A 27,477-nucleotide genomic window follows, 5' to 3' on the forward strand; every position below is an offset into this window, starting at 1 on the left:
ATTTGCGATATGCGGTCAGAAGTTTTTAAATAATATCCACTTCAGAGACAATGATAGTTTAGACCAATAATTATGCGATCGGAAGTGATGGTACCTTTAAAAATTTATTAGCATGCAAAGCTACGACACTGCAATCAAATATTTTACAATCCTACATGTAATTACATGGATGGATTTATATTAGGGCAGATTTATCAGTAGCTAAACGAGTGTGGTCCGAGGTGCGATATTTATTAACATATAATCGGAACATGTTTTCCTATCGTGTATCCATTATCTAAAATTATGTACAAAAAGAAATTTGATGAGTTAAATATCTTTTAGAGCTGAAATTCATTATGTTTTTTGTAATGTGCATAATAACTAGGAATGCCTCGCAGAATTTAGTTTCTTCAGGAACTTTTCCTTAATTGTTATAACACCACCAATCTTTTATTATCATTCGATTGGTTACTATCATTTTTGTGGTTCAAGAGTCATGATTGTTGCCAATATAAAATTGTATTACAATATTAACTGTTTGGAACATATCAGATTCCTCTCGAATTCTTACCTTCTCTCAGTCGTTTAAGGAGATTACTCTTGTGAAGATAAGTTGACGAGCTCTCCAGAACACGTCGCTTCCGTTCATATTAAATATCTTTAAATGCTTCATAATTTGAAATAATCGTAAGCTTATGGATTACAAAATAGAACATCTACAAAGCTGTACAATTTAGAAATCAAGTGTGTGTGAAATAACACTCATTGGGCAATATATTTTATTATTATTATTATTACACGTCATGACATGATTATCAAAGAATATAAAGACAAGAAAATCGCATCTCTTTCTGCAAAAAAAAAAGATTCTGTTATAACTGACAAAGTTGAATCATTTCTTTGTATTCAAAAAGAAATATTTGAAATTAATAATTCTAATTTTACACTGATACTTCATTTTCGCATAGTTCTGCTACTTAAATAATTTTCTTCCCAATGAAAAATAATCTTGACTTATATGATTTTCTTGGAGTCGATAATAAGAAACAATCAGTGCATGGTGTGTTTGTTTATATCGAATCAACTATAAAATAATGATCATTATGCAACAACATTGTCTTTTTTATTAATAAAGGAGAGAGAGAGAGAGAGGGGAATAAGTCATAGCAAATACAACTAGCATTAATTTGTAAAATACAAATACGAAAGTTGAATTATGGTTTTTTTTTTCTGTTCTTCATTTGCAACTGATGATATTCAAGGTCTTCATCATTTCTCGAACCTGTTCATATACCTGTGAAAAAGAAACATTCTGTAAAGACGTTCTATATTCGTAACAATATTTGTTGAAATACAAAGAAACATTGTATTCTATATTATTGAAAAAACATGTTCGGCGAAAAACAAAACCGGTCGCTTAGTTTTTCTATCACTTATGGTGTAGTTATGTGTATAAGACCTGTTTGAACATCTGGGCTACCTGTTCTTGACATCTAAATATTTCAAAAAGTTATGTTTTTCTGCGTTTATGAAAATTTCACAACTTTTCGCTGTACAGGTTACAAAAAACCCAGTCAGAGACATCGTGGTTGCTGGCAATATGCAACGAAAATAATGTACAATATTCAGATGTCGATTCCTGAACTGCTAACATCTAATTGGTGGTCACTCAGTATTTATCGTCAGGGTTGATCAAGAATTACTTTGTGCTGAGAATACTGTTGCACCAATAATATAATAACTATTATTAATAATATCCATCAAACGTTCCGTATATAGAAAGCCGACAAGGACAGGACAGTATCTTAGTTTCCAGTCTAATCCAATATAAAGGTGGTTTAATAAGGGGCTTATTCTAATCCAGCGTGCATACAATCACTGCCAGTGAAGTCCTACTCACTACCTTCTCGCGGCGAGGGTGTTTACGAAAATGAGAGGACGGAAAGCGGATGTCCGGCGCTTTACCCGGGTCGGTGGATACGTAGAGTCCATCTAGGGGAGTTGGGAAACCCTGATTCCAAACCAATGGTGCACATGGGCCCCAGTATCCTGAAGGAACAAATGGCGTATGAGCCCACTGTTGGTCACCGGCTACCATGGGACTGCATCTCCTGAAGTTGCTCTACTACCTTGTGGATTAGATCTTTAGGCCGAAGACTCCGGGTGTGGCCTCTTAAGATAACCACCTACTTTAGTTTGGGCACCCGGGCAGTATCACAGCTCACACACAATTCGAATGATTTATGTGGCGCATATCTGTTCGGTGCCTTCTTGTACCAATGTTTATGTGTTTAAATAAATAAATTATCCAGCATGTTTTTCACATTGTGTTCTCTATTATTATCTTCGGCCACCCTTACCTTTTAATAGTTCATGTACGAAATAAGTATTACTTGAGGTACAGAATTACCATCCGGGTTCTGATTGATAAATCTTGTCGAATGTTATCAATCTAACCATAATCGTAACACGATTCATTTGATTAAATAACTGAAGCGTACTTCACTCTCAATTTATGAATAAAACATGCTGACGTGTTCATCCCAACTATTTTTTATACCCATAATAATAATTGAGATGATTAGAGTTTCTCAAAGAGATTTAGGCTTTAAGCTTTATTGAAATCATAAAATTATTTAAATAAATTTTAGTAATCGAATGTTTGAAGTACACGATGTTATACGGAAATCTTTCCTCTTCTGCATTATTCGTAAATTTCACCAGTTAATTATGGGTGGACAGGAAATTCCAGTTAATCGTGACCAACACAGATCTTGATATAAATGTATTAGGTCAACTCACTGTACCACACATCAGCACAAAAAAAGTTAACAGGACGAATAATAAACAAGTAGCAGTATCAATAATAGTGAGAATGATTAAACGTTATAGAATGCAGTTCGAAAAGGAATGGATTTGAAGAATTAAAAGATTTTAAATAATAAAGAAGCTTAATATTTAGGAGGGATAAAGAGTGGATAGGTCCGAGCCATTTTAGCCGATTTTGAATCATGTTGACTAATATCTACAGCCACTGAGTGTGCCTAACCAGGTAGTCTACACCAGGGATTTTTGGTTACATGTTTCAATCACCTCAACCGATAAAGACACGAACTCGTCGGTCGATTTACCTAGTATTTGTACACTAAAGCTCAGTTACGTTATCAATTTTCCGTCGTAGCAGAGGTCTACAAAGTACACTCACTGAATATTTAGACTTCACAACTAAATACATTACTATAATTCGTGGATTGGTTGGCGTTAGACATTAACAACATTGGATGCCAGCTCAGTGGCCCAGTAGGTTAATCGTTCGCGCGCGAGACTGAAAGCCCTGGGTTCGAATCCCGCGAGCGGGATCGTGGATGCGCACTGCTGAGGAGTCTCACAAAAGGACGAAACGGCTGTCCAGTGCTTCCAAGTTTTCAAAGGTAGTCTAACATCAATCGATTCATGATCTCAATCAAAAACTTCACAATCTCCACAACCCCTAAACTTATAATTTATATAATCGAATAATTATGTTTTTTGTGATATCCCAATGAGTATAAAATTGTATCCCTTATGTTTCGAGACTTGATCAATTGTGACTACATCTCAGTCCTACAGGAGGTCGGTCGCAGCCCGGATAGCTCAGTGGTAACGTCTCTGACTATGAAGCTGGGTGACACGAGATCGAATCCGTCAGGAGCACCGGTTCCCTTAAGATTACAGGTACACCTTGCTGACGAGTGCCAAGTAGCATGAAACCCTGGGTCCAGGGTTTCCTGTCGACTACCTCCAACCACCTAGTCTCAACATAGCGCATGCAGTGTCGAGTCAACTAGACTGGTGGCCACATACAACTTAGTCGATAGCATTCGATCTGCACTAAGAAGAAATTGACACACATGACATTGATCACCACCCAGTGATCAATCAATTGTGATCATAATAGGTCTGAACATGTCAATGTCACGTTAGTTGTGGTCAAGGTCATTTTGTATGAGACAACTATGTCTATTTGTATGTGTGATGGTGGGTATGAAAAATATGTAATTTGTAATATGAAGTAGTGTCGTTGGAGTTGTATGTGTGTAGTTTGTACGGAAAATAAATAAGGTCGAATGTAGTTGTTTGGATAATCTATCCAGGTTGGATGAATACTCGGGCCATTATGGTAGAGGGTTGCACTATTATATGAAACGGTTCGGCCAGTTACCTCTGTTCACTTACCATAAGAAATATTCTGAGGATGTGATCTGTCGATAAATTTGACAATTACAATGAGATAAACAGACTGGAATACAAAATTTCCGAAATTTTTCTCCCATCAAATGATTACGTGTAGTCGACCATATTATAAACTTGACGCTAATCTCGGAGAATATGTGATTTGACTCGGTTTAGAATACTCGAAGTAACAGAATATTTGTGCCTCAATATGTACAACAAAACAACATGATTGAACGCTTACTATAACTACACATTCACTAATTTGTTAACACAAAATAGTCAGAAAATCGTATGATAAAATATTACCTCAGGTATAGACTTATTTGCATTAATTCTGGTCACCAAATTTTGTGCTTCATAGAATTGAATAATCGGCATACATTGTTCTTTGAATTGTTTTATACTGGAATGTTCATCAATCATTGGAATAAAAAAACACATTAAGTTATAATTTACTAACATCCATGAAACGACTAGTAAGGAATGAAAAAGTCGTTTAGTTGAAAGAAACTATGATTCAAGGGTAAATCATACTATACTGGATTGAGACGGCCTCAAGGTGTTTCCCACAAGCAATCAGCATTTGCAGCAATTTCGTCTTACTACAACGGAAAGAGGTTAGAAAACTAAGCCTTGAAAATGGCGCACATCACTTTGCCCTATGGATTCTCGTCGCCAATGATAAGGGTTAATGGATTATTCAGTTAACACAAATCATGAACAACTCACAAAACGGTTGTATGTAAAGGGACTTAGGCAGTTTTTCCTTGAGTCACTTCCAGTAAGTTTTACAGTCGGTTACCTGAAACCACGTAACATCATAACAGAATATGCCTATCATGAGAGAATTACCGATGCTTTAATGTTTCTTCATTATCGTCCACTCGATTTGACTTTCGTCCAAGGCAACGTTGGATACATACCTGAAGAAACAAATTAGTTCATTAAATATTACATGGAGATTACATTTTGCATATATATATATATATATATATATATATATATATATATATATATAAACCAGTTTCACTCATGTAATAATAGTCGAAATTCTAAAAAATACTAGATTATTGGTGCCTTCTGAATTTCGCAAATCAAGTTAATCATAATTGTATCATTTTGAATTGGATAATATAGGAATACGTTGGAAAAGTGTTGTAATTGTTCAAGCAAAGACAATGCAACAGACTAAGAAGTTATTAATAATTTGACTAAACCAAGTAGGTAATTATGAAATATCACTTAGGGATTCCTAGATAATTGTAATCTGTGCTTAGAAACGTTGAGTAACATGATCCGAAATCGATCTATTTGGATTATTCCTTACCTTTCTTTTGGGCTAAAGAGCTTTGCTTTAATCCATACTTTTTATTCCCCAGTTTCATTGGCCAATTATACTTCTAATATTTAACAATCAACTAAGGTAGATAATTCATATCTACTACTCATCTTGACAGATTCCTTGATCGCTATCATAGACAGTACATTGCTCATCTTTTATCATCAAGTACTTTTTACTCAAGTTCAAAAGGAATGAAATTCCCCACTTTATCTTAAAATGTGAATATTCAAAATTTTGATTTGAATCGGAGCAGGAAGTAAGACGAAATTCGTTATTTATTCTCTGAAGAAGTCGCTTACATTGAGCTACGAAACGCCAGAAAATCTAATTTTTCACTCATTGGGATATTACAATTTTTTATTGTTATTTAAAACCACTGGATGTTGACTGAGTCGTCTATAGGTTAGGTGCCACCGAGATAACTAAAGGTCCTGAGCTCGTGAGTACGCTCTGTCGAGAGGTTACACAATAGGAGAAAGTAACTGTTGAACGCCTCCTTATTTTTAGTGGTTATCCAACTAAAATCAATCTATGAAATTCAACAATCTCTACAAAACCCTACAGTAACTATAATAGTTAGTTTGATTAATGATAAAGTAATAAATCAAAACTTACATCGTCTGGACAATCTAAAACAATGACATTTTTTAATATCGTATGAGGGCCTAAATCTTTTTCCCAACACAAACGATTTTCATCATTACGTGGAAAACCATCCACAAGAAAATTCGTACAATTAGCATTTTCAGAATTTTTTCGCATTGCCTATAAATAGAAATATTAAATTGTGTATCCAAAAAAAATAATAAAATAACGAATATCACCTTCAAATTAAATTAACCTCCACTGATTAATGGTTCAGTGATTAAGGCATTCAACAATGAGTTCCTAAGTTGGACGTTTGAACCCCGGTCCAACTCATTCCGTTTTAAAAGCAAGTAAGTAGTATCGTTAGCCTTTACATTTAGAGTGTGGTTCTAAGTCCAGTACACAAGTCTGTACGTGGATGATGAGTCAGTAAATAAATTTTGTACAAATCAATAACTACACTAACCTCACACAACAAAACAAAACTTATGATTAAAAACACAACGTATCAACTCATGATTAAACCAAACAATCTGATTTTTTACCAATATACAAACATTTAACGAATGCAACAATCACTCGTACACGACATTATAAGCATAAATGGATGGTGACTAAAAGTAGAATTCAGGATTCATGTTTTAGACATAAACAACATGGTTCAAGAAAAAATAAATTCGCAGACTGAAGACTATAAGATAATTCCAAACTCAAGATCTAAGGAATTACAAAGAATCGATGTATCTGAACCGTCTCTTGAACTATGTTACTTAACACCTCCAAAAATTGCTTACAATAATTCAGATGATCACAACCAAGTAGTCTGAATCTATCAACAAAGTTCAATTCAACAGTCACACGTTTTGGTTTGACCGCGATTAACTCTACAAAATATATCAGGCGAAAAATCCACATTAGACAATCTATTTTTTGGAACCGGAGCATTATCAGAAAAGTAAGTGGTATATATAATTAATTTGATCTTACGATGTAAAATATCTACACACACTAATTAAATTGTCAGTCTAAAATAATCAAAATGTACACGAAATAACCACCAAAAATAAAACTTGAACCAACTTGATATAATAAGCCACAGGTAATTTCAGCCGGTACGATTGTCCCATTTTTCATGTGTTCTTGTATTTCACTAGCAAATTCAGAACCTGGTGAATCGCGAGCTTGTCGAAGTAATTCACCAGCAGATAAATGTACAAATCCATATTCCTGATAAAAGGTAGATAGAAAACCGATTTTAAAAAAGTAGTATGGAAGCAAAATATTACAAAATCATACTATTTGTAAATAAAAAAATCCAAATAGTAGGTCAACCATCAATACCAAATCTCCGTTTAGATGATAAAAAATTAACTAATGATCTGAGTGACCTACATATAGATATGTTGACTTCTTAGTTAGGATCTAAACGATTATCTTAGTCAAAGGTTGGTAATCGTAAATGATATGAATATAGTAAATCGATTGATGAGGTATTGGATCTTTATCTACCGAGATGATTAGGATATGTAATACGTATCCCCACCCACCGACTAATTCGACAAGCGGTGTCTGCTAACGCAGTAAGTTAGGAGAAAGTTAGGTGTGGTCAAACCAAAACGTGGTATCAATTCATGGAGACATTGGCTAGTGGACTGGGCCATGTAATTATGTAGGTTGTAGTCAGCGCCGTACAAAAAGTAAATTCAAACAAACTAGGTTTACTGACCTTCACAATTTGCTGGCATACTGTACCTTTCCCAGCACCCGGTCCACCCAAAACAAAACAAATATTAAACTTCATATCCCGCCAACTGATGGTATTTGATTTAATGAAAACTGATCTTGCAACACAGAGTGACCAGATGATTCTAAAACAAAATTAAACCAAATTCCAAGAAAATAAACATTGTACTTCCTAATATTATTGGATCGTTGAGAACATTGATATTTGGACACGACATGTTGCATAAGTTTATACATATTCATACACTTCTTTTTTGCAACTTTCCCAATAAAATAATAGAACCTTTAAGATTTAAATGGGGCGGGATGTACATAAATATGTTCATAACGAGAAATACCACTGAAAATACCTTACAACTGCCTACATAAATATACTCGTGATAACTGATAACTAAAAATGTGGTGGTCGCAATTGAGAAAAGTTTCTTTTACAATTAGATCAGAGCATAACCATAAAGCAGAATCAGAAAAAGCGAAGCTACATGATACCTTTTCTTCAAAAGTTGTAGCAGGAAGGTGTTTTTCAAGCAATTAAGTTCATGACGGTACTAATGAACATTGGCTGATAAGCATAGATAACCGTTAGATGATTGGAAGACTAATAATTATGCGCGTAAGTGTACTCAATTTGTCCCAGGACTTAATATTTAACCTGTCCACCATGATTTTAAGCTATGATGAAGAAAATGAACATTAGACTTAAGTACAGAAATTTTGTATACAACACTCAAATTAATCGAGAAAACAACATTGAACATTAAAAAAAGATATAAACTTACAGTTACTAATATGACATGAACACAAGTCCATAAGAACCTGAAATCTAAGTTGCCCTACTGTATGAGATTTAACGTGTTTATTAATGCATGACTTAGGTTTATGAGAGTTGAGTGATCCACACACCCAAAATATCATAGTTCATATATATGATGAAAATTCATCAGAAAACCAATAAAACTGAAAATTTCTAAAAGGAAATGATAAAAAGATTCTAATCTGGATGGAGTCATATTTTACGAACCAGGTGGTTTAAATGATGAATTTATTGCCTGTTTACATACTATGAACACAAACTTATGAAATCTGAAAGCGCAATATTATTATGACCAACCTGAAGGAGTCGGAAAAACCTAACCTCGAAACTAGTACAACTTAATTTACAAAGATTACTATCCAAAACGTTTTGCGGAGTAATACTTCAAGGGTATATACCAAATAATTAGGAGGTAAGGAATGAGAGCGAGCGACACTTCATCCTCGTGTGATCTGTAGATGAAAATTCTGGGCCCGCTCCTTATTTTCATTTATGTAAATGATCTACCTTGAGTGGTATAGCCATGTATCCCGCTGTTTGAAGACGAACTTAAGGTATGGAGAAATACACACAATATAAATTTAGAGGTAAAATTGCGGGAAGATTAAAATTTAGTGATTGACTAGAATCGATAGCCGTAGGTAGACTCTAGAAAACGTCATAAAGAAAATAAAGTGTGGCAATTCACATTTCTACGCATAGCATGGAACAGTTATCAACTATAAGTAGTCATAGTAAGTAATGACCTCAGAACTACAATCAGTAGACATATGTTCAACACTCTGTGATGCATTTTAAGACGATTACATTGATCTTCTAAATATTAAATGGTAATAAAAGCAAAAGATAGAAGCAGTGAACGACAAGAGTCGGACTTTAAATTTCACACCTCACCTAGTTCAGATTACTAGAATCATCGTGTCATCCTTCTGTTCGAATATTCGAGACGCGAGACTAAGAGTTATGGAACGCAATTCATGAACTCTTACTCCTAACTTTTGATCCTAATCCTAATTTCCCATACTAATCTATGGTCCTATTTTGACAACAATAAGTCAGTGAGTTATCAATGTCAGTCTGGATTCTCTATACGGTACACTAATAATATCATAGTGACAACTTGAAGCGAATTTAAGAGTTACTTAGGGATTAAATAACCAGAAATCAGCAACCGGAATGCAACTTTTTAGTAAGCGCTCTAAAATATAGATAAATGAGATTAGAGGTGATTATAATCACCTACAAGACTTTGAAAAACATCAAGAAACTTATAAAAGCTAAATACCAGTTATTTAGGATGGGAATTATCGTTCTGCTTTCAGGATAGATCTTACCAACTAGTCCAACATCTTTTAATGACTAGCTACTAACCCTCAAACTCTCAAACGCTGACTCTCGGTCGAAACACTCCTAACTCAAGTATACTAACCCCAGTATTTCAGTACATAAGGAAACCACCATTCAATCTTTTCGACATACGAAATATAAGGAAAACCAGTAGACGGCGACAATTGCCGCTCCAGCTTAAGCTATACAAAACAGCGCTCTAAATCAGTGCATTGACCTGTTTAATTTTGATTAAGCACTAAAGTCCGACGTTGTAATGTGAGTAAACCGAGAGTTCTTAAGACGTCTTATGTGAAAGAGCAAGAACAGTAAGCAAACAAGCTAAACCAACATCACCTGGTGACCTTGAGTGATGACCAAGTATCCAGACCCCTTAAATATTGTGCTCAAAATATGTCAAAACGCGCAAATGTTCAATGCCTCAAATATTCATTGTAAGGCAAAATAAAAAGAGTGCTCAATTTTAGGTTCATTACAAATTCAAGCATCATTTCCGGAATTAAAAAGGACAGTGGTATTTTTCCTCGTTGAGTAAACTTTATTGTTTTGATCGTTTATTACGTATCAAGACTACTGTTTTCACTTTAATCGAATTTATTTCAGTTGAAGCATTCGACTAAAGTATCTTTACCGTTTCTCAATTAGTTTATCATCGGTACTCTTGAGTACCTTATTTTCTACTATATTTGTTAGTACTTTTGGTCATAACAATCTACAATTTTCCACTTTTTGGTCATAGATCATTTTTTGTCTCCGAGCATTATTGCATCTCGCTCTTTTTTAAAAGGATCCCTTTTTAGAGACCGAACAGTGCAAAAAAGGCAGTTGCTAACTTTCAGGTTGTCGTTATCCCATTGAAAGTGGTATGCAGTGCGATGAGTGCAAAGTCTCTTACTCTAGTGGAATTGGACCATAACCACACAATCCTCAAAGCTGAATACGAGATTACTCGGAAAATAGATATTCAATATTTAACGCGGAGAAACACCTAACGATGGAGAAGGCGAACAATGAATTGAATGGACTGGAGTTGATTGGATGGCATGGCTCGGCCATGCAGGCGTGGTCCAACTGAATGTTACCTTATATCTTCTATTCATATTAGATATATTGTTCCTTCTCTAGCCTAACCTTGTTCTACATCATGTATTTGTAATTGATACGATACTATCCTGCAATATCTTTTCTTCCGACCACTGCCTGCCTAATTTCAAATTTTCGAGTTCTATTGCCAAACAACAAGGATGAGTTTCAGCTATAAGTTTTCTGCAATCATAAGGTCATTTTAGATGTCTCGTTCAATGGCGACCACACAATTATCTGGATTCATTCGATTGTTCTGATCCTCACGAATGGCGTTATATATGTCGTCCAATGAATAATCTAATTTTCAAAAATAACCCAGGTGAGTTCAACTATTTTACTTAATGATTTTTTTTACTTAACATGTATATGTTTTCCGGTTGCTTTTGCCATATATTTGTAAGTGTCATTAGGCTAAATGCAGTAACTTCTTATGGAATGTTTATAACGCATCATATTCCTGCTTAAAGTTTCACAAGCAGTCTTAACTTTGAAATTATTTTCTGGTCATGTTCACTATTTTTAAATTGTCATATACGTCAACAACCTGCATGTTAACCTGGCCTAGGTCTATTATTAGAGCAGTACTAATATCATAGTAGACCATAATTCTACAGTAGCACAAAGTTTGCACGAATTTAACGCCTGCGGCTTTCAAAAGTTTCAGTAAAAAGGGTTGCGTATGACTTTGTCAGCGATGCTGTTCGGATGGAAACAGCTTGTTGTCCGAAGCCATCTCACTGCTAGATGCTGCGTAAAAGTGTTTTAGTAAGCGTAGTGAAAACACATCCAACAGCACTCGCTCTGTCGACACTCAAATTTATATTAAGCAAACTCAGGTGAGTTGGAAAATAGGTGACTCACACCGATCAAAGAAGGAAAAACATAGTCTCCAAAGAGGTCCGTCCTAAACAAAAACTCAAGAAAAGAATGTTCTTCTGTCCCCCGTCTTCCAAACGGCATCTAGCAGGAAACGCCTAGAAGCCGCAATCGCAAGGCTCGATCGGTTCCTAGCGAGAAACATAACCTAACTTCTCAGGTCATCGACAACCCTCCAGAATCCAACGGTAGGCTTGACTCAACTGTCGTTGCTTCTCCTGGCGCCGTTGACGAATGGGTACGGGTTGTAAAGAGGAAACAACGTACTGATATAAAAGAGAATCCTGCCGCCGTAAAATTAGTCGAAATATTGAAGGCTGACAGATCAGTTATTTTTCATAGAATCAAGGGGAGCGAGAGCTCTGAATCAAAAAGCTCGTTTTGAGCATGACATTGTACTGATTAAACAGATGCTTGATCAAATCATGCCTCAAAATATCAACGGGGTCATATTGCTAAAGGTGTACAGACCAGGAAGTCTAGAGAACTTGAAAGTAAATCAAGCCAGACTGCTCAAAGTAGTATTCAAATCTTCGAACGAACGCGACCTAATTTTACAGAATGGACATAAATTAAAGGGTTCAGAAGTTTTTATCCATTAGGACTTACCATTGGCAGACCGTGTAAAAAGACGGGAAGCCGACAAAGAACTACAACTTAGGTTAGACGCTAACGAAAAGAACCTGAAAATTGTAAATTTTCGGGTTCGGAGAACCCATTTAACTATATTAGTTGTTTCTCTGGTTAGTTGGATGTGATTCAGTCACTGATAAGTAGGAGCAATTAGAACCTTATGGTCTTAGACAAACACTTAGATAACTCGCTAATTGTTTGGTGGAGAATACCGAACAATTAAATGCTTGAAAATCAAAAGGTTAAATTGTAGTGGAATTATTCTTCAGGTATTTTTCATCGGCAAGATATTGCAGATTGTTCCATGGTGTCGCCAGCCTGATGACGTCGTAATCCTTTGCTGACTCTCAAGACACTTTGGTAGCACGTATTTCTGTGCAAATGCACTTACACAAGGAATGAGTTAACCCTGTTTCATTAAGGATTGGCGACTATGTTATGCGGCATCACTTGCAAATCCATTAAGTATTTCGAGGGTATAATCCAGTCGACCATATGAAATCATGTTACAAATTAGTAACCGTAGATTCTGTCCTCAGTTTACTGGACATTGAATGCTCAAATTCTGCCTGCCAAACAAAATAGTAAACTGTCTGGAGGTTAAGAGGATTTAATTCGCTACTTTTACATCCTGTCAAAAGTCGAACTGTATGACTAGTTTCTATGAACGACGTACCCTAGCTCCTTGGGACCTTCATGATAGCCTTTATCGCGTATCAATCTCAGCAGCAAGGAAGTACCGCCGGGTTTGAAGCCGGTGTAGGTTTTGTCGTTTTGTGATGGCCGTAATCGAAAGTAAGTCGCCCGGTAAATTTTACTAACGGAGTTATAATATTATTTTTAAATTGTCTTATTCGTAATGGAGTTTTCGAATTTCGGTAATTGCACTAGAAATGTACCTTACTGTTCTTTGAATTATCATGGAAATAATTCTGCTTTTGAATCGTGATAGTCTGTACTCTTGTTTTACTGTTCCTTAGTTGCTCTCATATGAAGTGTTAAACACAATAATATAGCCTAAGTATCATTATATTACAATTCCTATCATTTAAGTGATAGGAAACATTACATATTGTATGTATCTGGATATTTTTCCAGTCATGTTAGTTTTGAAGCTGGAGATATTTTATTTGCTAGTATCAGTTTTTTCATAGTTCACCTAATAACATACAAACACCGAGGTCCAATGTTGGTCGCAGCGACAAGCAAATAACTTTACATGTCTACGAATATATCTATAGTTGTCTAGGCTTAAAAAGAAAATTCTGGATTTATATGATACTCATTGAGTTCTAAAGCTTTATGTGCCTAAAATAAGATGGGATCACCACCAAATTTTTCTAAGAGTGCAAGCATAGTGTCTACTGAAAGATTATAAAGTCAAACAAAATATTTATCTATGCTTTCATCATGGTGCTGTGCAAAAAAGCTTTCCTCTGGTCTGTTCCTTAATATCCTTCAAATATGGTAGGTGATTGTGGAATAACAAGCGTGGATTTAAATGCATGCATGGACAGCGAAAAGTCTTCAGTTTGGCCAACCATTTTTTACTTTGGTTGAGTCTCCTATCCCATCAGAACAGGAATGCTTGCTAGTCGAAATCCAACCAATTATTCCAGCTTGGTTCCTAGCTCTTACTGTAATCGACACTGCGTTCACTGAACATGAATGTCAGGATCTTCAAATAAACAAACATGGGATTTGATTTTCGAACCAGCTGATGGCAGTCAAGCTCATAGTGTTGCAGTTTTGTCAGAAATCCATCAACGTCTTGATTTTCTAGTGTTGTTCAATTATTGTCCAATAACTATGCAAATGCTAAAGATGAAGCTTTCAGGTTCATTCTTGCTGCAAGTAGATTAGCAACTTACTGCCTCGTAGTTTATGTCGATTTCAATCAAGGGTACTAAATATACCATAAGCGATTGAGACTTACCGGATATCTGATTTAACTTCCTTACTTTTGCACAAACATCCCAACCATGTGAAGGCTATGCCGGATATCTATGAAATGGACGCTTAACTTCCTTAAAGCAAAATAGATGACAATAGGCTCCTCACCTTCCAATGTACTAAAGTACTTACGGGTACTGTCGATGGTTTTTATTAGTAGTATGACGTTGGTCACAGACTGAATTTTTGTTTTTTAACCACTTCTCTGACCAAAAACATGTCTCCTTAACGTTCCGATACAAAAATACTGATGTGCACATGAGTTACTGCGCAACATGTTTTTTCCTACGAATATGCTCAATCTCGAATGCTGTTAGGGTTGTTTGAGCGGTTCCTACCTTCCGTCCGCCCACACCATGGGAGGATACTTGTTTTTGAGGTACTTGAAAAAAAAATTGACTGGTAATAGTCTTAATGACCTGGGATCGTGACTGCTTGAGGCCGGTCACCCACGGCCGTTTCGCAAATAGTTTTTTTGCGTAAGCTTTGCACTAGCATATTGCTATGCTATTATTATGTGGCATCTTGAATCAGTGAATGTATATTCCCGGTCCTACTTTGCGTATGACTAACTGAGTAACTTTTAAGGTCATGCCGCTTGTGAGGGAAACCCGTGGAAGTACTTGAGGTATGCTATTCTTATAATCGGCCTTTTAAACCCCTTCGATTGTAGAGAGACAGGTTCTTTGCAGATGCTGGTCGTCTGAGGTAAGGACTTCACTGCTGTCACATCTCTATACAGTCATCAGTACTACGTCCCCCTCGGACCAAGAGTTTTGTTTCTTTTAGTCTAATTCTCTAGCCAACCTGCCTGATATAGTAAGACCTGAAGGAACGAGTGTTCCGGTCAACATATCTTGAATGGATCACAACAAACAAACCCAAACATGCCTAGGTAGCAACTTCGGTAACGTCATTATCATATTGCTATTATTACTAACATTTGTGGCAGTATTAGACGGTTTCTGAGGCTATCGTTATTAACTTATACACAGTTTGCCCTTAATAGTAGACTTTGTTTCACAAATATTGTAGGACTTTTCTTTTCTAAATTTGTGTATAAATAAACCTGTCGTTACGTATATTATCATTTCCAGAGCATAAATCATGATGGTTATCTGATATATGTAATGCATTCCTTTAACTAATGAAACGACATTCGTATTAACTCAAACCAAATGAAAATTATTCTTGAGTTTACTTGCGTAAAGCAAATTGCTTCTCTCGAGAACAAATGACTTAATGAGTGTTTCAGCAGATTCATTAGTTATATTCCTTATTCATTTAAAACCATAGGCCGTTTAACGCTATGAAGTAACCAACTATTTGGAAGTGATATTTTTATTTAAAAAAGTATCCTATGAGTATAGAGTTACTTGACTAGAGTTAGCTAATCACTTGTATGCTGACTCTTCGTACAACTAGTGGTTTTACTGATTTTAAGTGGGCATTTTCACATCCATTAACTTGGTTTAAATCAGTAGTGATACATGCATATATTGGTCACAACCGACTGAGTCCGCCAAATGTGTTAACCCGTTCTCATGTCACATTAACACGAGGAAGCAAAACTTACAAGGTGAATATTAGAGAAATAAAAATACTGTAGTAACAACGACAATTGGAAAGACAAAATATCGATAAAGGATAAACGAAAAAAGAAAAGGGTTTTATGAAGGATTAATCCAACACAAAATTTAGGGCAAAATAAAGGGTGAATGCATTTTCACTATTGCGACCGATCTCAAACCATGTCAACCAACGTTTAAAACTACTAATCGTGGTTATTATGCTCACTCCAACCGGGGTGTCTGAATCTACCTACACTGCTTAGTCAAGTAGTCACTAACTTTATGAACTGATGCTACGTCTTGGTTTGATTTCCCCTAGCTTTCTTCACCACTTCTACACTAGCTAACATCGCCCATCCTAAATAAATTGCTTGTCCCATTATTTTTTTACTCTCACTCATTTTCATTCATTTGTTTTATTTTTGTAATTTTTATACTTGTCTTTCTTTCTTTGTCTCTTCATAATCTCATTTTCTTATTGTGGCACATATAAGATTTTGTGTCCCGTTGTATCAATATTTATGTTTAAACAGTTAAATGAATAACATCGCTCATCAGGGTAGACAATGGTTGGGTACACCTAATACTTGTCCCTACCATCTCAGTTTATGAAGATTCAGTATCTCATCAACCAATTTACTATCTTTACGTAGTGCTCTGCATATAACAATAGCATCACTTGATTTCTACACTATATGCGTAAGCATGCGTAATTACGAAACGATAGCCTGTTGGTTAGAGCTTCTAACTTTCAACTTCAGTCACATATTCGAACTTCATACACATATATTTCGATTTGGAAAGTTGTGTATTATCACTAACCCTCGCATATTGGGGCTCAAAGGCGAATACCCAAATATAGGTCTGAATATTGGGTTTTTACGTGTATATACTTCCCGTTATATCGTAGTTGCAGTTTTCATTTATGCTTCCAACTAGAAGTAAATTTTTCTTAACATATCTTTTTTAAAATCTTTTACATTCAGTGAAATTAATTACATTAGTCTGACGTATTTCGTCTTTTATTGTATTGAGACCAAATGCTCTATATAGCAAATTTTTGACTGTATACACTGGTTGTTTTTGCGTGCCAAAATAAATGATTCACACCTTTACGTCGTTTTTACTGTTAACGATTTAATCTTCGAGTCAAAAAATGTTTTATAAAATCTTACCTGAAAGTAAGGGGATGGATTATTAATTAGAATATTCGGCGTTTAATCATTGAGTAGAGCAGTGATCTCATAGCTAAGGTGTCCGATTTTCAGTCACTAGGTCCCAAGTTCAATCTCCGCCTCATCTACTTAGGTTTGGACAGCCATTTAGTATCATTAGCCCTCACAATAAGGTGCTGGCTCACAATCAAGTACCTGATGAGTGAGTTCATTCGATTTAATAATCATTAAGTCCCAAGTTCATGTGTTTCAGTTAGAACTGCTAGTCATGATGACTAAATTTCACAACAAATCACAACTCGAACCTTTATACACAAATCGATAATTATTTGTCAAGTTGCATTTAGACATTTGAAAAAATATTCATCGACTGAAGTCTTACATTTTTAAAAACAATCATGAAAGAAAAGTGATCAGAGAAGATAACAAGGGCTAATACATTTTCTAACGATGAAGATACGCTATCGTAAACAATGCTGAGCTCTGACGTTGTCAATCTGTGTAGCTTTAAATTATAAAACTAGAATTATCCACATTGCTTTCTGTTGTTAATCATTTAGTTTACTTCTACCCCATGACATCAGTTTGACACCTCTTTTGACCGTAACTGTCTTGATATCGCTATGAACGAAACGAGCTATATTGACTGGGACATTCATTCGTTCAGGTCCTACCATATTCCGACCGTTGTTGGTACCTTGACGTGGTGGTCGGGCTTGCCTATCGTGATAAAACAACCGAGCTACACTGGTTGGAACAACCGTTCCTCAAGGTCCTATTATGTCAGGTTGGTTGAAGAACGGTAAGACTAAAAGCAACAAACCCAAGTTCCGAAGGCGAAGTCGTACTACTGACTGTACAGAGGTGTGACAGCAGTAAGGTGTTTCCTTCAGACAACCAGCATGACAGCGATGCTGCCTTCCTATAAGGAGGGGTGGGGTTAGAAAAGGTCGACCCTAAAAATGCACACCTCGCCTTATCTCACAGATATCCGTCTCCGGCGGTAGGGTCTCAACAAGTACGGAGCTAACACAAAAATTACTCATAAAAGGGTCGTGTGTGACCGACCTCAAGCAGTTGTTCCTTGGGCATTGCCGTCACACTCTCAGGTCACTAAGACCACCTCTAATCCAATTTCCTTTCCAGGTACCTCCAGAAGGACCCTTCCATGGTGCGGGCAACCGGGAAGTGATAACCGCCCTCATACCTCTAACAGCACTCAAGACCACTGTACTCATAATCAACCTCCCTCTTCACTTATTATTCCTCCTACATCGACTTTCACCTCTAAACTTCCTTTTTCGGTTTCCCCCTCAAGTGTCACCATAACCAACGATTCTAATGAGCAAAACACTGTCCCAGGTCTACTGAAACCTCGCTCCAAACTACACATTGGAGCCTTCAACGTACGAACCCTATGTCAAATCGGTCAGCAGGCTTCCTTGGCTAAAACCCTAGGATCTCGTACCATTGATGTATGGTGTGTCTCCAAAAAACACATACAGGATCCTAGTGTGGTCATTCACTTGACCTCACCTCGGCAAAATGGAGAGTCGACGAGATACACACTCCGTGTATCTGGTGACCTGATGGCCAGTTCTCGTAGACCGGCCTCAGGGAGTTGCTCCTTGGGCTATGTTGTCACGCTCCTAGGTTGTTAAGACCCATTCTTGACCAAGTTTCCTTCTCAGACCTGAAAAAGTATCCCACGTCATGAGCAGCCGAGAAATAGAAACCACTCTCATACTCCTAACAGGACACAAAATGAGTTTGATACCTACTTCCAGCCTAACATAGTTTAACATTTACGATGTTTCAAATTGACTTATCTAATCGGCTTATTTGAGAATTATTTAGTTTTACAATACCTATCCTCATGTTCTGTTATTTATGATTGTCTGTCATTGTTTCGCTTACTGAAAATGCTTACTCAATCCATATAATAGTAACTCTCAAGTCAACTAGATAAAAATTTTACTTGATTGTTAATCAATAATTCTTTATTTTCCCTTTTTCTAAAATTGTTTTTACAGCTTTATTACCTGGAATCCAGTCATTTTTGTCAGTGGATTTGAGTACTATACAATTACCTCCCCATGTAGAGCAAAAACGTCAGAGATTCCTTGAACTTATTGAAGTTCTTAGTTTAGGACCTATACCTCCATTACCGAAAAATAGTCATATTACAACAAATCCTGTTACAATCAATACTGTTACTGCTGGATGTCATGGTAGTGGTGATATTATTAATACTACTAATACCATTACCACTACTAACAATAATAATTATAATGTGACAGTGTTACAAAGAAGACCATTAAGTAGTAGCATTGCACGTTTCTTTTCAAATAAGCGTTATTCTCTTCCTCCTACGATAAGCTGGTAAGTTTTTGAGTTGCTTATCTTTTTTGTCTGTTGATGAAATGACACTTTTTAGCCAGATCGAATATTCTCCATTAATTCGTTATTATGCTTTTAAAGTAGTTTGTCTTTTTTCTACTGATATTATGGCTTCATAACAACTCACATATAAAGTTTGTGATGTATGCTGCCCTTTTCCCTCAACCTTAAGGTTTTCTTGACTCAGTATCATATGTCAAAATAGATAGCACATAAGCACTTGCAATCCATATTTCCCGAAACTTGCTATTCACTGAAGAATTTTATTGTATGAGAACATCATACAATACTATTGCTCATTATTGTTCTTTTTTACCAGAGATACATTTTGTTAGTTGTCATATTTACGTATAGCTTAAATTAAGTTGCTCATTTTTTAGGTATATATCTCAAGTTTTCTCTTTGTACATCAATTCTTATCACAACAATTACTCTAAAATGTTTTTGTCTACAGAGATTGGTGTATGTTGTTTTTTCTTGTTGGTTATTATTCATCACAATGTTAGACTTACCTCTCATCCACCAATATACCCTCTTCTCCTGTCAGAGATACCAGACGCTTGCCTATACGAACTAGCATTTGAGATCTACTATCATTACCCTCATCATCAAATCTCAATGTGTTAAAATGAGTGTTTCTCTGGGATTCTTATTTTCGTAACATGAAAGGACCTACCTGTTTTCAGTCTTGTATTCTCATCACCACATAAACATTCAGACTCCTCTCTCACTCCATTCTTCTGTTATCAAACGTCTGTGGACAGTGAATTCAATTTTTAAAAAAAGGATTAGGGGAAAAAGAAACATTTTAATAGGTGCAATTCTTTACTTTTTATTCTTGTATTATGGACACAATAAATTAACCTATCTAAATTTTTGGAATGAAACTCATTGAAAGTCTGAGTTTATGTCCTTTATAATTCACTAATTTTCAGTCTATTTCATTGGAGTCAATGAAAATGAATAACTAAAAATCATATGTTTATGTTTTCTTTGTGATGAATGAGTAGTTGGATGTAGAACTACCTGTCAATAAATATTCATTTTATTGTCTAGTGAGTAATGGCAAGTATCTGATAATTTGTCTTACTCTATATTTTAACTTTCCCCAGTTATATTTGTTTGCCTGTCTTTTTCCTATCAATTATCTTTAAAATAAGTATGAAGATAATTAATCTTGTTTAATGTTGTTTCTTCCCGGTAAATTTTCATTTCTTCTTTACGATTTGTTAGATGCATATTCGCTCATATGCATATATATTTCTGTCTGGAAATATTTAACCATGGGTGTTTCTGAAGCATTGTTGGGATATAATGAGACTAATGAGTTGGGTACTTTTGAAATTCAACATAGAGTTTTGTGTATTAAAATGATTAATCAATTAAAGAGACTGCGAAATTCCGTTAAGTCAAGTGGCTGAAATATATCATACCGTGTTGCTCAATCAATTACTTACTATGACACTGTATGTTGATTGACTTAGGAGTGGTTTAAAAGGAAGATAATGACTGTTTAGAAAATGCATCACAGTAGCCTGCATAGTGGTTGACTGTTTTGGATTAATCTACGTCGATCGATATATGATTCCATGTGATGATCCTAATCAGTAACTAAACCATGTATAACATGACCTAGAATCTTCGGTTTTGTGTCGTTCTGTGGACACTGTTATTCAATATCTTTCATTCCTTTTAAAGTACATCTCTTATAATTAGCTTTCCACTGCTATGAATATTATTATTTTTATTTATCTCCATCCTCATCTTGGGCATTTTCTCCTTTAATATGTTGATGTGAGGTTTGACAACTTGACCTGATACATGTTCCTGCCAGGCCCCAGATTGTCTTCGTCATAGAGAAGGATTTTCTGATTATGTAGACGGTCATTCGCTTTGTGTTCTCTCATTTTCAACAACACCCCCTATACAAAAATACGATGAGTAGGACTACCTTGGCAACAGCTATACAGGTGTAACCATTTGAGAGCATTTCGATAGATAATGGGCTCTTCTCATTATCGGTCTTACCAGGGCATTTGGGGGCACCATGACCTTCGCCATCATATCACTCCATAGATTTTATTGACTATCAGGGATGCTTCAAGAGATTATATGACTTGTATTATTTATAAATATATATTATCACTGTCAAATGTAAACTACTTAAAAAGTGAAATTTTCACTGTTTTGTAACGCACCTTCATTGAAAAGAAACCCCTAATAATGGTAGATGACTCACCATTACCATTACAATTGAGTACTAATATTAATACATAAGTTTTGTATGAATATGAATAGGGACAAGTGAAAATAGACTGATAATCCTGACAATAATATTACCAATCATAGACGCGTATATAAAATGAATCATAAAATTTAATAATATTAACCGAAAGAAAAGAGAACACAAAAAGCAAGTCATTTCATCGAAAAGGAAAATATCAATGAGGAAAAGAATACAAGTGAAAGACAGGGTGAAATAAAATAAAATAATTACAACATGTATGATAGAAATAACCATAAATTGGGCGATTATTGCAATTCAAATGCAAACAACAACAAAGCATACGTACTTAAAACCAGTTAAGCACAGATAACTCACTATATGTCATGAATATGTATCAATCAGTGTGTGAGTTCTGTGGTTTAATAGTTAAGGTATTCGATTTCAACCACTTAGTTCCAGATCCTAACACAGTTCCTCCTTTTCTGGTTTAGACTACAGTGTAGTATCGTTAGCCTGCGTACCTATTGAATGAGTTAGATGGATTAAAATAATTCAATCAGTTTACGTTACTGCATATCATATCTAGAATGAGAAAACTAAAAGAGATATGAATCAGAAAAGCGGTAACTTAACAATTGTGATGGAAAGCTAATCATAAGAAACATATATTTGTAATTGTCCATGCTTTGCAGTTGTAAGTATCCAGAACTGAATTGGGGCCACTCCTTTTTGGGGTATGTGGATCCCTAATAAATGACGTTTAAGGCGATATGTAATGAATTTGATTCTCGTTATAAAAACCAGCACTAAGATGCAGGTATATTCAGTTGACAAGTCCTATGTGATATGAAACGCTCATCCTGGATTCCACTACTAGCCGCAATCCAACTGCACAGCGTTTGTTAAAAGAAGCAAATAAGGTCAAAGAATGGAAAATACTAAGAAACTTTGCTTTAGGTTTGAAGGAAGGTGAAAAAATGAATACAATCGCTTTATTACAACTGATATTAGGCCACATCATCCGAGTTTTATAACTATCATCTACATTCATCTCATAAATCCTCAGTCATTGGACTATAGGTTTGCATTCGGTCACTCTACATAATTTGAATATTCACTGAAATGCCATCTCCAACCCTGGGAATTTTCAGATTAAGATCAAATACGTAACTCTTTTCTTGGTTTTCTGAGTGTTTCATGTCTCATCCTAATCATCACACTAAAAGAAGCTGATAAATGTCCATGGAAAAATGAATTATCCTTTAAATTCTGCTTGTTTATTTTGTTGGACCATGTTTTTATTCAAATAGTTCAGAGTATTCACAAACTTTAAATCCCTAGTCCATTGATTGATTTAATACCTTTACTGTCTAGTGACACTAATAAACCTATGTACTAGATCTTAGTTAATAATTGACTGATCTCTGTGTAGTCGTGTCTATCCAGTCCTTTAGTGCTCGATCGAATTCTATAGATCAGGTTGCAGTATGGCTACTAGTCTAAGTGGTTTGACATCACATTCAGTATATCCAGATGTTAAGTGGTTGGTGTGAGTTTATGCTTTGGTGATCAAGGCATATCTACAACACTGAAGGGTGCGACGCTCCATGCGGAATTCGAGTCCGCGCCACCCAATCTCACAAGTCTGAGAAGCTACCACTAAGTGATTTGAGCCACTGACTTCCCCCAACCACTTAACAACTAAACCTTAGTAAATTGACTTACTAGTACATAAATTCTTACTATTATATATTCAGATTTATAATGTTATTAATTAATGCAGATTATCCTTCTGTTTAATGCGTATAGGAAACATTATTTCTTACTCAATATTCAATATAGCTTTGATACTTACATATATACAAACATTATTAATAATGAGAATACATGTGTATACATTTGCCAAGATTTGAAATAATAACATATCAGTTTATCTAACTAAGATTCAACGTAAGTTTGTTTATTCGAGACATATAGTTAATTGAGATTTAGAATACATAAAAATTCCATTATTTTCACTTAGATCTTTTTAATCAAGCTTTACTGTAATTATACAATAATATTTATATGCAAATATGAAAAATAACAAATTAATCAAGACAGTTTATGGGTTAACGATAACAATAAAGTAGATTGCATAAATAAACATAATAATTAGACAGTACAAATTAATAGTAAGATGACGGGTATATTACTTCTGCTACAACAACAACAACTACTACCACCATTAGTGGCAAGAATAACGGTTTAAAGCAATATTTCAACATAGGAAGTAGGTCAAACATCAAAATAACAATTATTAAAGTTACGTATTAAAAGCAGTCAGTATAAACCTATAGATATATGAATATGTATTAGACAAAAACATAAGGAAAATAATTTAGTTCACTTGTATGTATTGTCCTTATAATATTTCAATATTTCTCATGTACATTTATCTAGTTAATGAGATAGTAAATGCGCTAAATTCCACTGTCTTCTTTGGTATATAGACCTTAAGTTTCTTTGCTATTGTTGAATGATTTAGGTTAAGTGTCTGAATTGAGAGATTTTCATTACTTTTCTGATCATTGTCATTAACACCTCGATTGTCGTTCTAGATATCATCGGCTTTTCATCTATAAAAGCCCCCGAATTCCCTGGTACGACTGGGAGTGAAGAGAGTCAGCTCTCCCTTCCGAATTGCTATCATATGGCCACGTGGATACAACCACTGCCAGGGATATCCTACTCACTGCCTTCTCGCGGCGAGGATGTTGTTTACGAAATTGAAAGGACAAAAAGCGAATGTCTGGCGCTCTAACCGAGTTGATGGATATGGAGGATCCATCTCGGGGAGTTGGAAAACCCTAATTCCAAACCAATGGTGCTCATGGGCGCCTGGATCCTGAGGGAGAAAATGGCGTTTGTCACCGGTCATCATGAGACTGCACCTTTTTACATTGCTCCACTGCCTTGTTGATTAGACATTTATGTCAGAGCCTCGGGGTGTGACCCCCTAAGAAAACTATTTACTTCGGTCTGGGCACCCGGACATTATTCCAGCCCTCACACAAATCGAATGATGGAGTGTAGCGTATATATATATGGTACCTCCTCGTACCGATGTTTATGTGTTTAAATAAATAAACGTCAGCTGATACTTTGTTTAGAACTGAGCTTTTCAGTTTATGTTGATGACTCGGTTGGTTTCGTTATTTTTATTCATCCTTGCATTTTTGTTGACCTTTGATCATGAGATTGGTTAACCTTTAGCGTATCGATTGATAGATTAAATCTATTTCACTATGTTTACTGATCATCGATTAATCTTAAATACCATACTTCTAGAAATTCTTTAACATTCTTAAAATTTCTTTGGTCCAAAATCTCTCTGTTTGACTAATCATTTTCATTTTATACAAATTAAACACTGACAAATTTGTGCGTATATTTTCACTGTTTTGTGTTTTTCAATAAATTGTTTTATAATTGTCTTAAAACATTTTCAATCTTTGTGTAATGTATAATGAGACCATCAAAACGAATATATATAAACACAAACATCGGTACAAGGAGGCACCAAATATATATGCGTTACACTCCATCATTCGATTTGTGTGAGAGCTGGAATACTGCCCGGGCGTTTAGTATATGGTTTTGGGGATCGTTGAGTTTTAATTGAGATAATGAACCGATCAATGCTAGATCACCACTGAAAATATTGTACGACCGTTTCGTTCTCGTATGGAACTCCTCAGCAGTGCGCATCCATGATTCAGCACAATATTAATAAAATATACCAGGTAATTAGTAATTTGCTAGATGCTGACATTACAAATTCTAGTGTTTATGAAGATAACTACAAGTGCTCTACAGAATATTTAGAAGACGTGGTAGTGGGAGGGGGGCTGAATAAGGGGATAAATACTTAGATATATTAATCAATAGATGGACAAATTGGAATTGTTGTTTAATGATCAATAAGATAGTTTGAAAAGAAGTTCAATACATTCGTAAATAAATCAAAGTTAAAAGGATTCTCCATGATGTGAACAAATCAGAATAGATAATCCTTTTTTTTAATAGTTTAGATTTTATAATCCTTTTTTTGTTTTGTTAACTGATTCCCATTTGATATTAACTGTATGCTTGTTTTAACGAAACATAGTCAATTCTTTTAAAGAGATTTAATCATATATGAATCATTCAACAAATCTTAACTTATACTGTCAGTTAATTAACTCAGATTTGATTTCATTCTTTGTTTTAAAACTTTTCTTACTGTTAATTATTGCTGTCTTTAGTGTATTGCCCTTTAGTATCAGAGTTAAAATTAATTTATCATTAATCAAAACATTTCAACTTAGTATTTATGTATTATTTATCTATCCTCGAAATTGAAAAGAAAAACACACTCTGAATGTCAAGTTTGTTTGATAGTACTGAGACTAAAATAGATGAAGAAATGTTTGTACTTATAACAAAATGTTTGAAATGTAGATATATTTCCTAACTCAATAGTAGATAAATACAAGTCATTATGATATAAATATTACAATGAAAGTTTAAATCTCAAACAAAATAAGTGGTATATATGTATTCAATGACTACTTACGACATACATTATCCTGAGACATAAATTTTACCACTTGTTATTTTATTTATTTTAACACATAGATATTGGTACAAGGAGGCACCAACTACATATGCGCCACACAGATCTCATTTGATATGTGTGAGGGCTGTGATACTGCCCGGGTGCCCAAACCGAACCAGGTGGTTTTCTCAGGGGGTCACTCCCCGAGCCTTCGACCTGAAGGTCTGATCCACAAGGCAGTGGAGCATCTTGAGGAGATGCAGTCCCATGGTAGCCGGTGACCAACAATTGGTTCATACGTCATTTGTTTCTTTTAGGATACTGGAGCCCATGTGCACCATTGGTTTGGAATCCAGCTAGAGCCCCGGACATTCGCTTTTCGTCCTCCCATTTTCGTAAACAACACCCTCGTCACGAGAAGGCAGTGAGTAGGACTTCCCTGGCAGAGGCTATATACCACTTGGTCAAGCGAAATATCATGCACCTGGTTGACATACACTATGAACTACATGTATACAGTCACTGTCTACCTGACATTTTAAATTGGTAAGAATAAATAGATGTATATTAAAACTGCAAAAACGCTCAAATAAACGAAAACTTTGGAAAATTTATGAATGTAGAGTTTCTTACTTTTGTATGAACCTATATAGATGGGCAATAAAGCAAGAAAGAAAAAGATATAGAATATGTACAAACTTATCTTATGTTCATAGGTTAGGGGCTTCTGGATTTGAATTGCAATAATTTCATGAACACTTGATTTTGTAAGATTAATAAGATTACCTAGCAGATCATCATCTAGCTGGTATGTTATTGTTATTATCATTATTATTATCGCTGTTGAGTATTTATTAATGTAGATCCATTATGTAAAAGTAACTGAAATGAAATATTTCCTCGTTTTCTTTATTTATTTATTCGTCTTCATACTAAATATCTGAAT

General features: G+C 35.2%; 3 protein-coding genes across 5 annotated transcripts in view; 2 read left to right on the forward strand and 1 right to left on the reverse strand.

The window, feature by feature from the left end:
• MS3_00009173 (uncharacterized protein) overlaps window positions 1-898 on the forward strand; it is a gene marked incomplete at its 5' end in the record, with an annotated part of 19,881 nt that extends 18,983 nt beyond the window's left edge. Inside the window, one exon of the mRNA XM_051217506.1 lies at window positions 564-898. The remainder of the gene's footprint in view (window positions 1-563) is intronic.
• Window positions 730-10,421, reverse strand: CMPK1 (cytidine monophosphate (UMP-CMP) kinase 1, cytosolic; the record flags this gene model as incomplete). Of its 2 annotated transcripts, XM_051219548.1 has the most annotated exons (8): window positions 748-1,276; window positions 4,504-4,600; window positions 5,050-5,120; window positions 6,155-6,304; window positions 7,208-7,354; window positions 7,854-7,995; window positions 8,040-8,153; window positions 10,363-10,421. In XM_051219548.1, coding segments are annotated over 8 exons (837 nt in total), but the record flags the coding sequence as incomplete, so codon positions are not given. The 2 variants fall into 2 exon arrangements, with proteins under 2 accessions (XP_051064926.1, XP_051064927.1); XM_051219549.1 differs by lacking the exon at window positions 4,504-4,600 and having other exon boundaries at window positions 730-1,276.
• Window positions 10,422-13,203: 2,782 nt separating this feature from the next.
• MS3_00009176 (uncharacterized protein) overlaps window positions 13,204-27,477 on the forward strand; it is a gene marked incomplete at its 5' end in the record, with an annotated part of 60,368 nt that continues 46,094 nt past the window's right edge. The window contains 2 exons of one of the 2 annotated variants that reach the window (XM_051217510.1): window positions 13,204-13,421; window positions 19,359-19,707. Coding sequence is in view for 1 of the 2 variants with exons in the window: in XM_012940605.3 (XP_012796059.2) it covers window positions 13,406-13,421; window positions 19,359-19,707 (365 nt within the window). The remainder of the gene's footprint in view (window positions 13,422-19,358; window positions 19,708-27,477) is intronic. The other variant, XM_012940605.3, reaches the window with a different exon arrangement.

This window comes from Schistosoma haematobium, chromosome 5, assembly GCF_000699445.3.
Source record: "Schistosoma haematobium chromosome 5, whole genome shotgun sequence".
Lineage (NCBI taxonomy): Eukaryota > Metazoa > Platyhelminthes > Trematoda > Strigeidida > Schistosomatidae > Schistosoma > Schistosoma haematobium.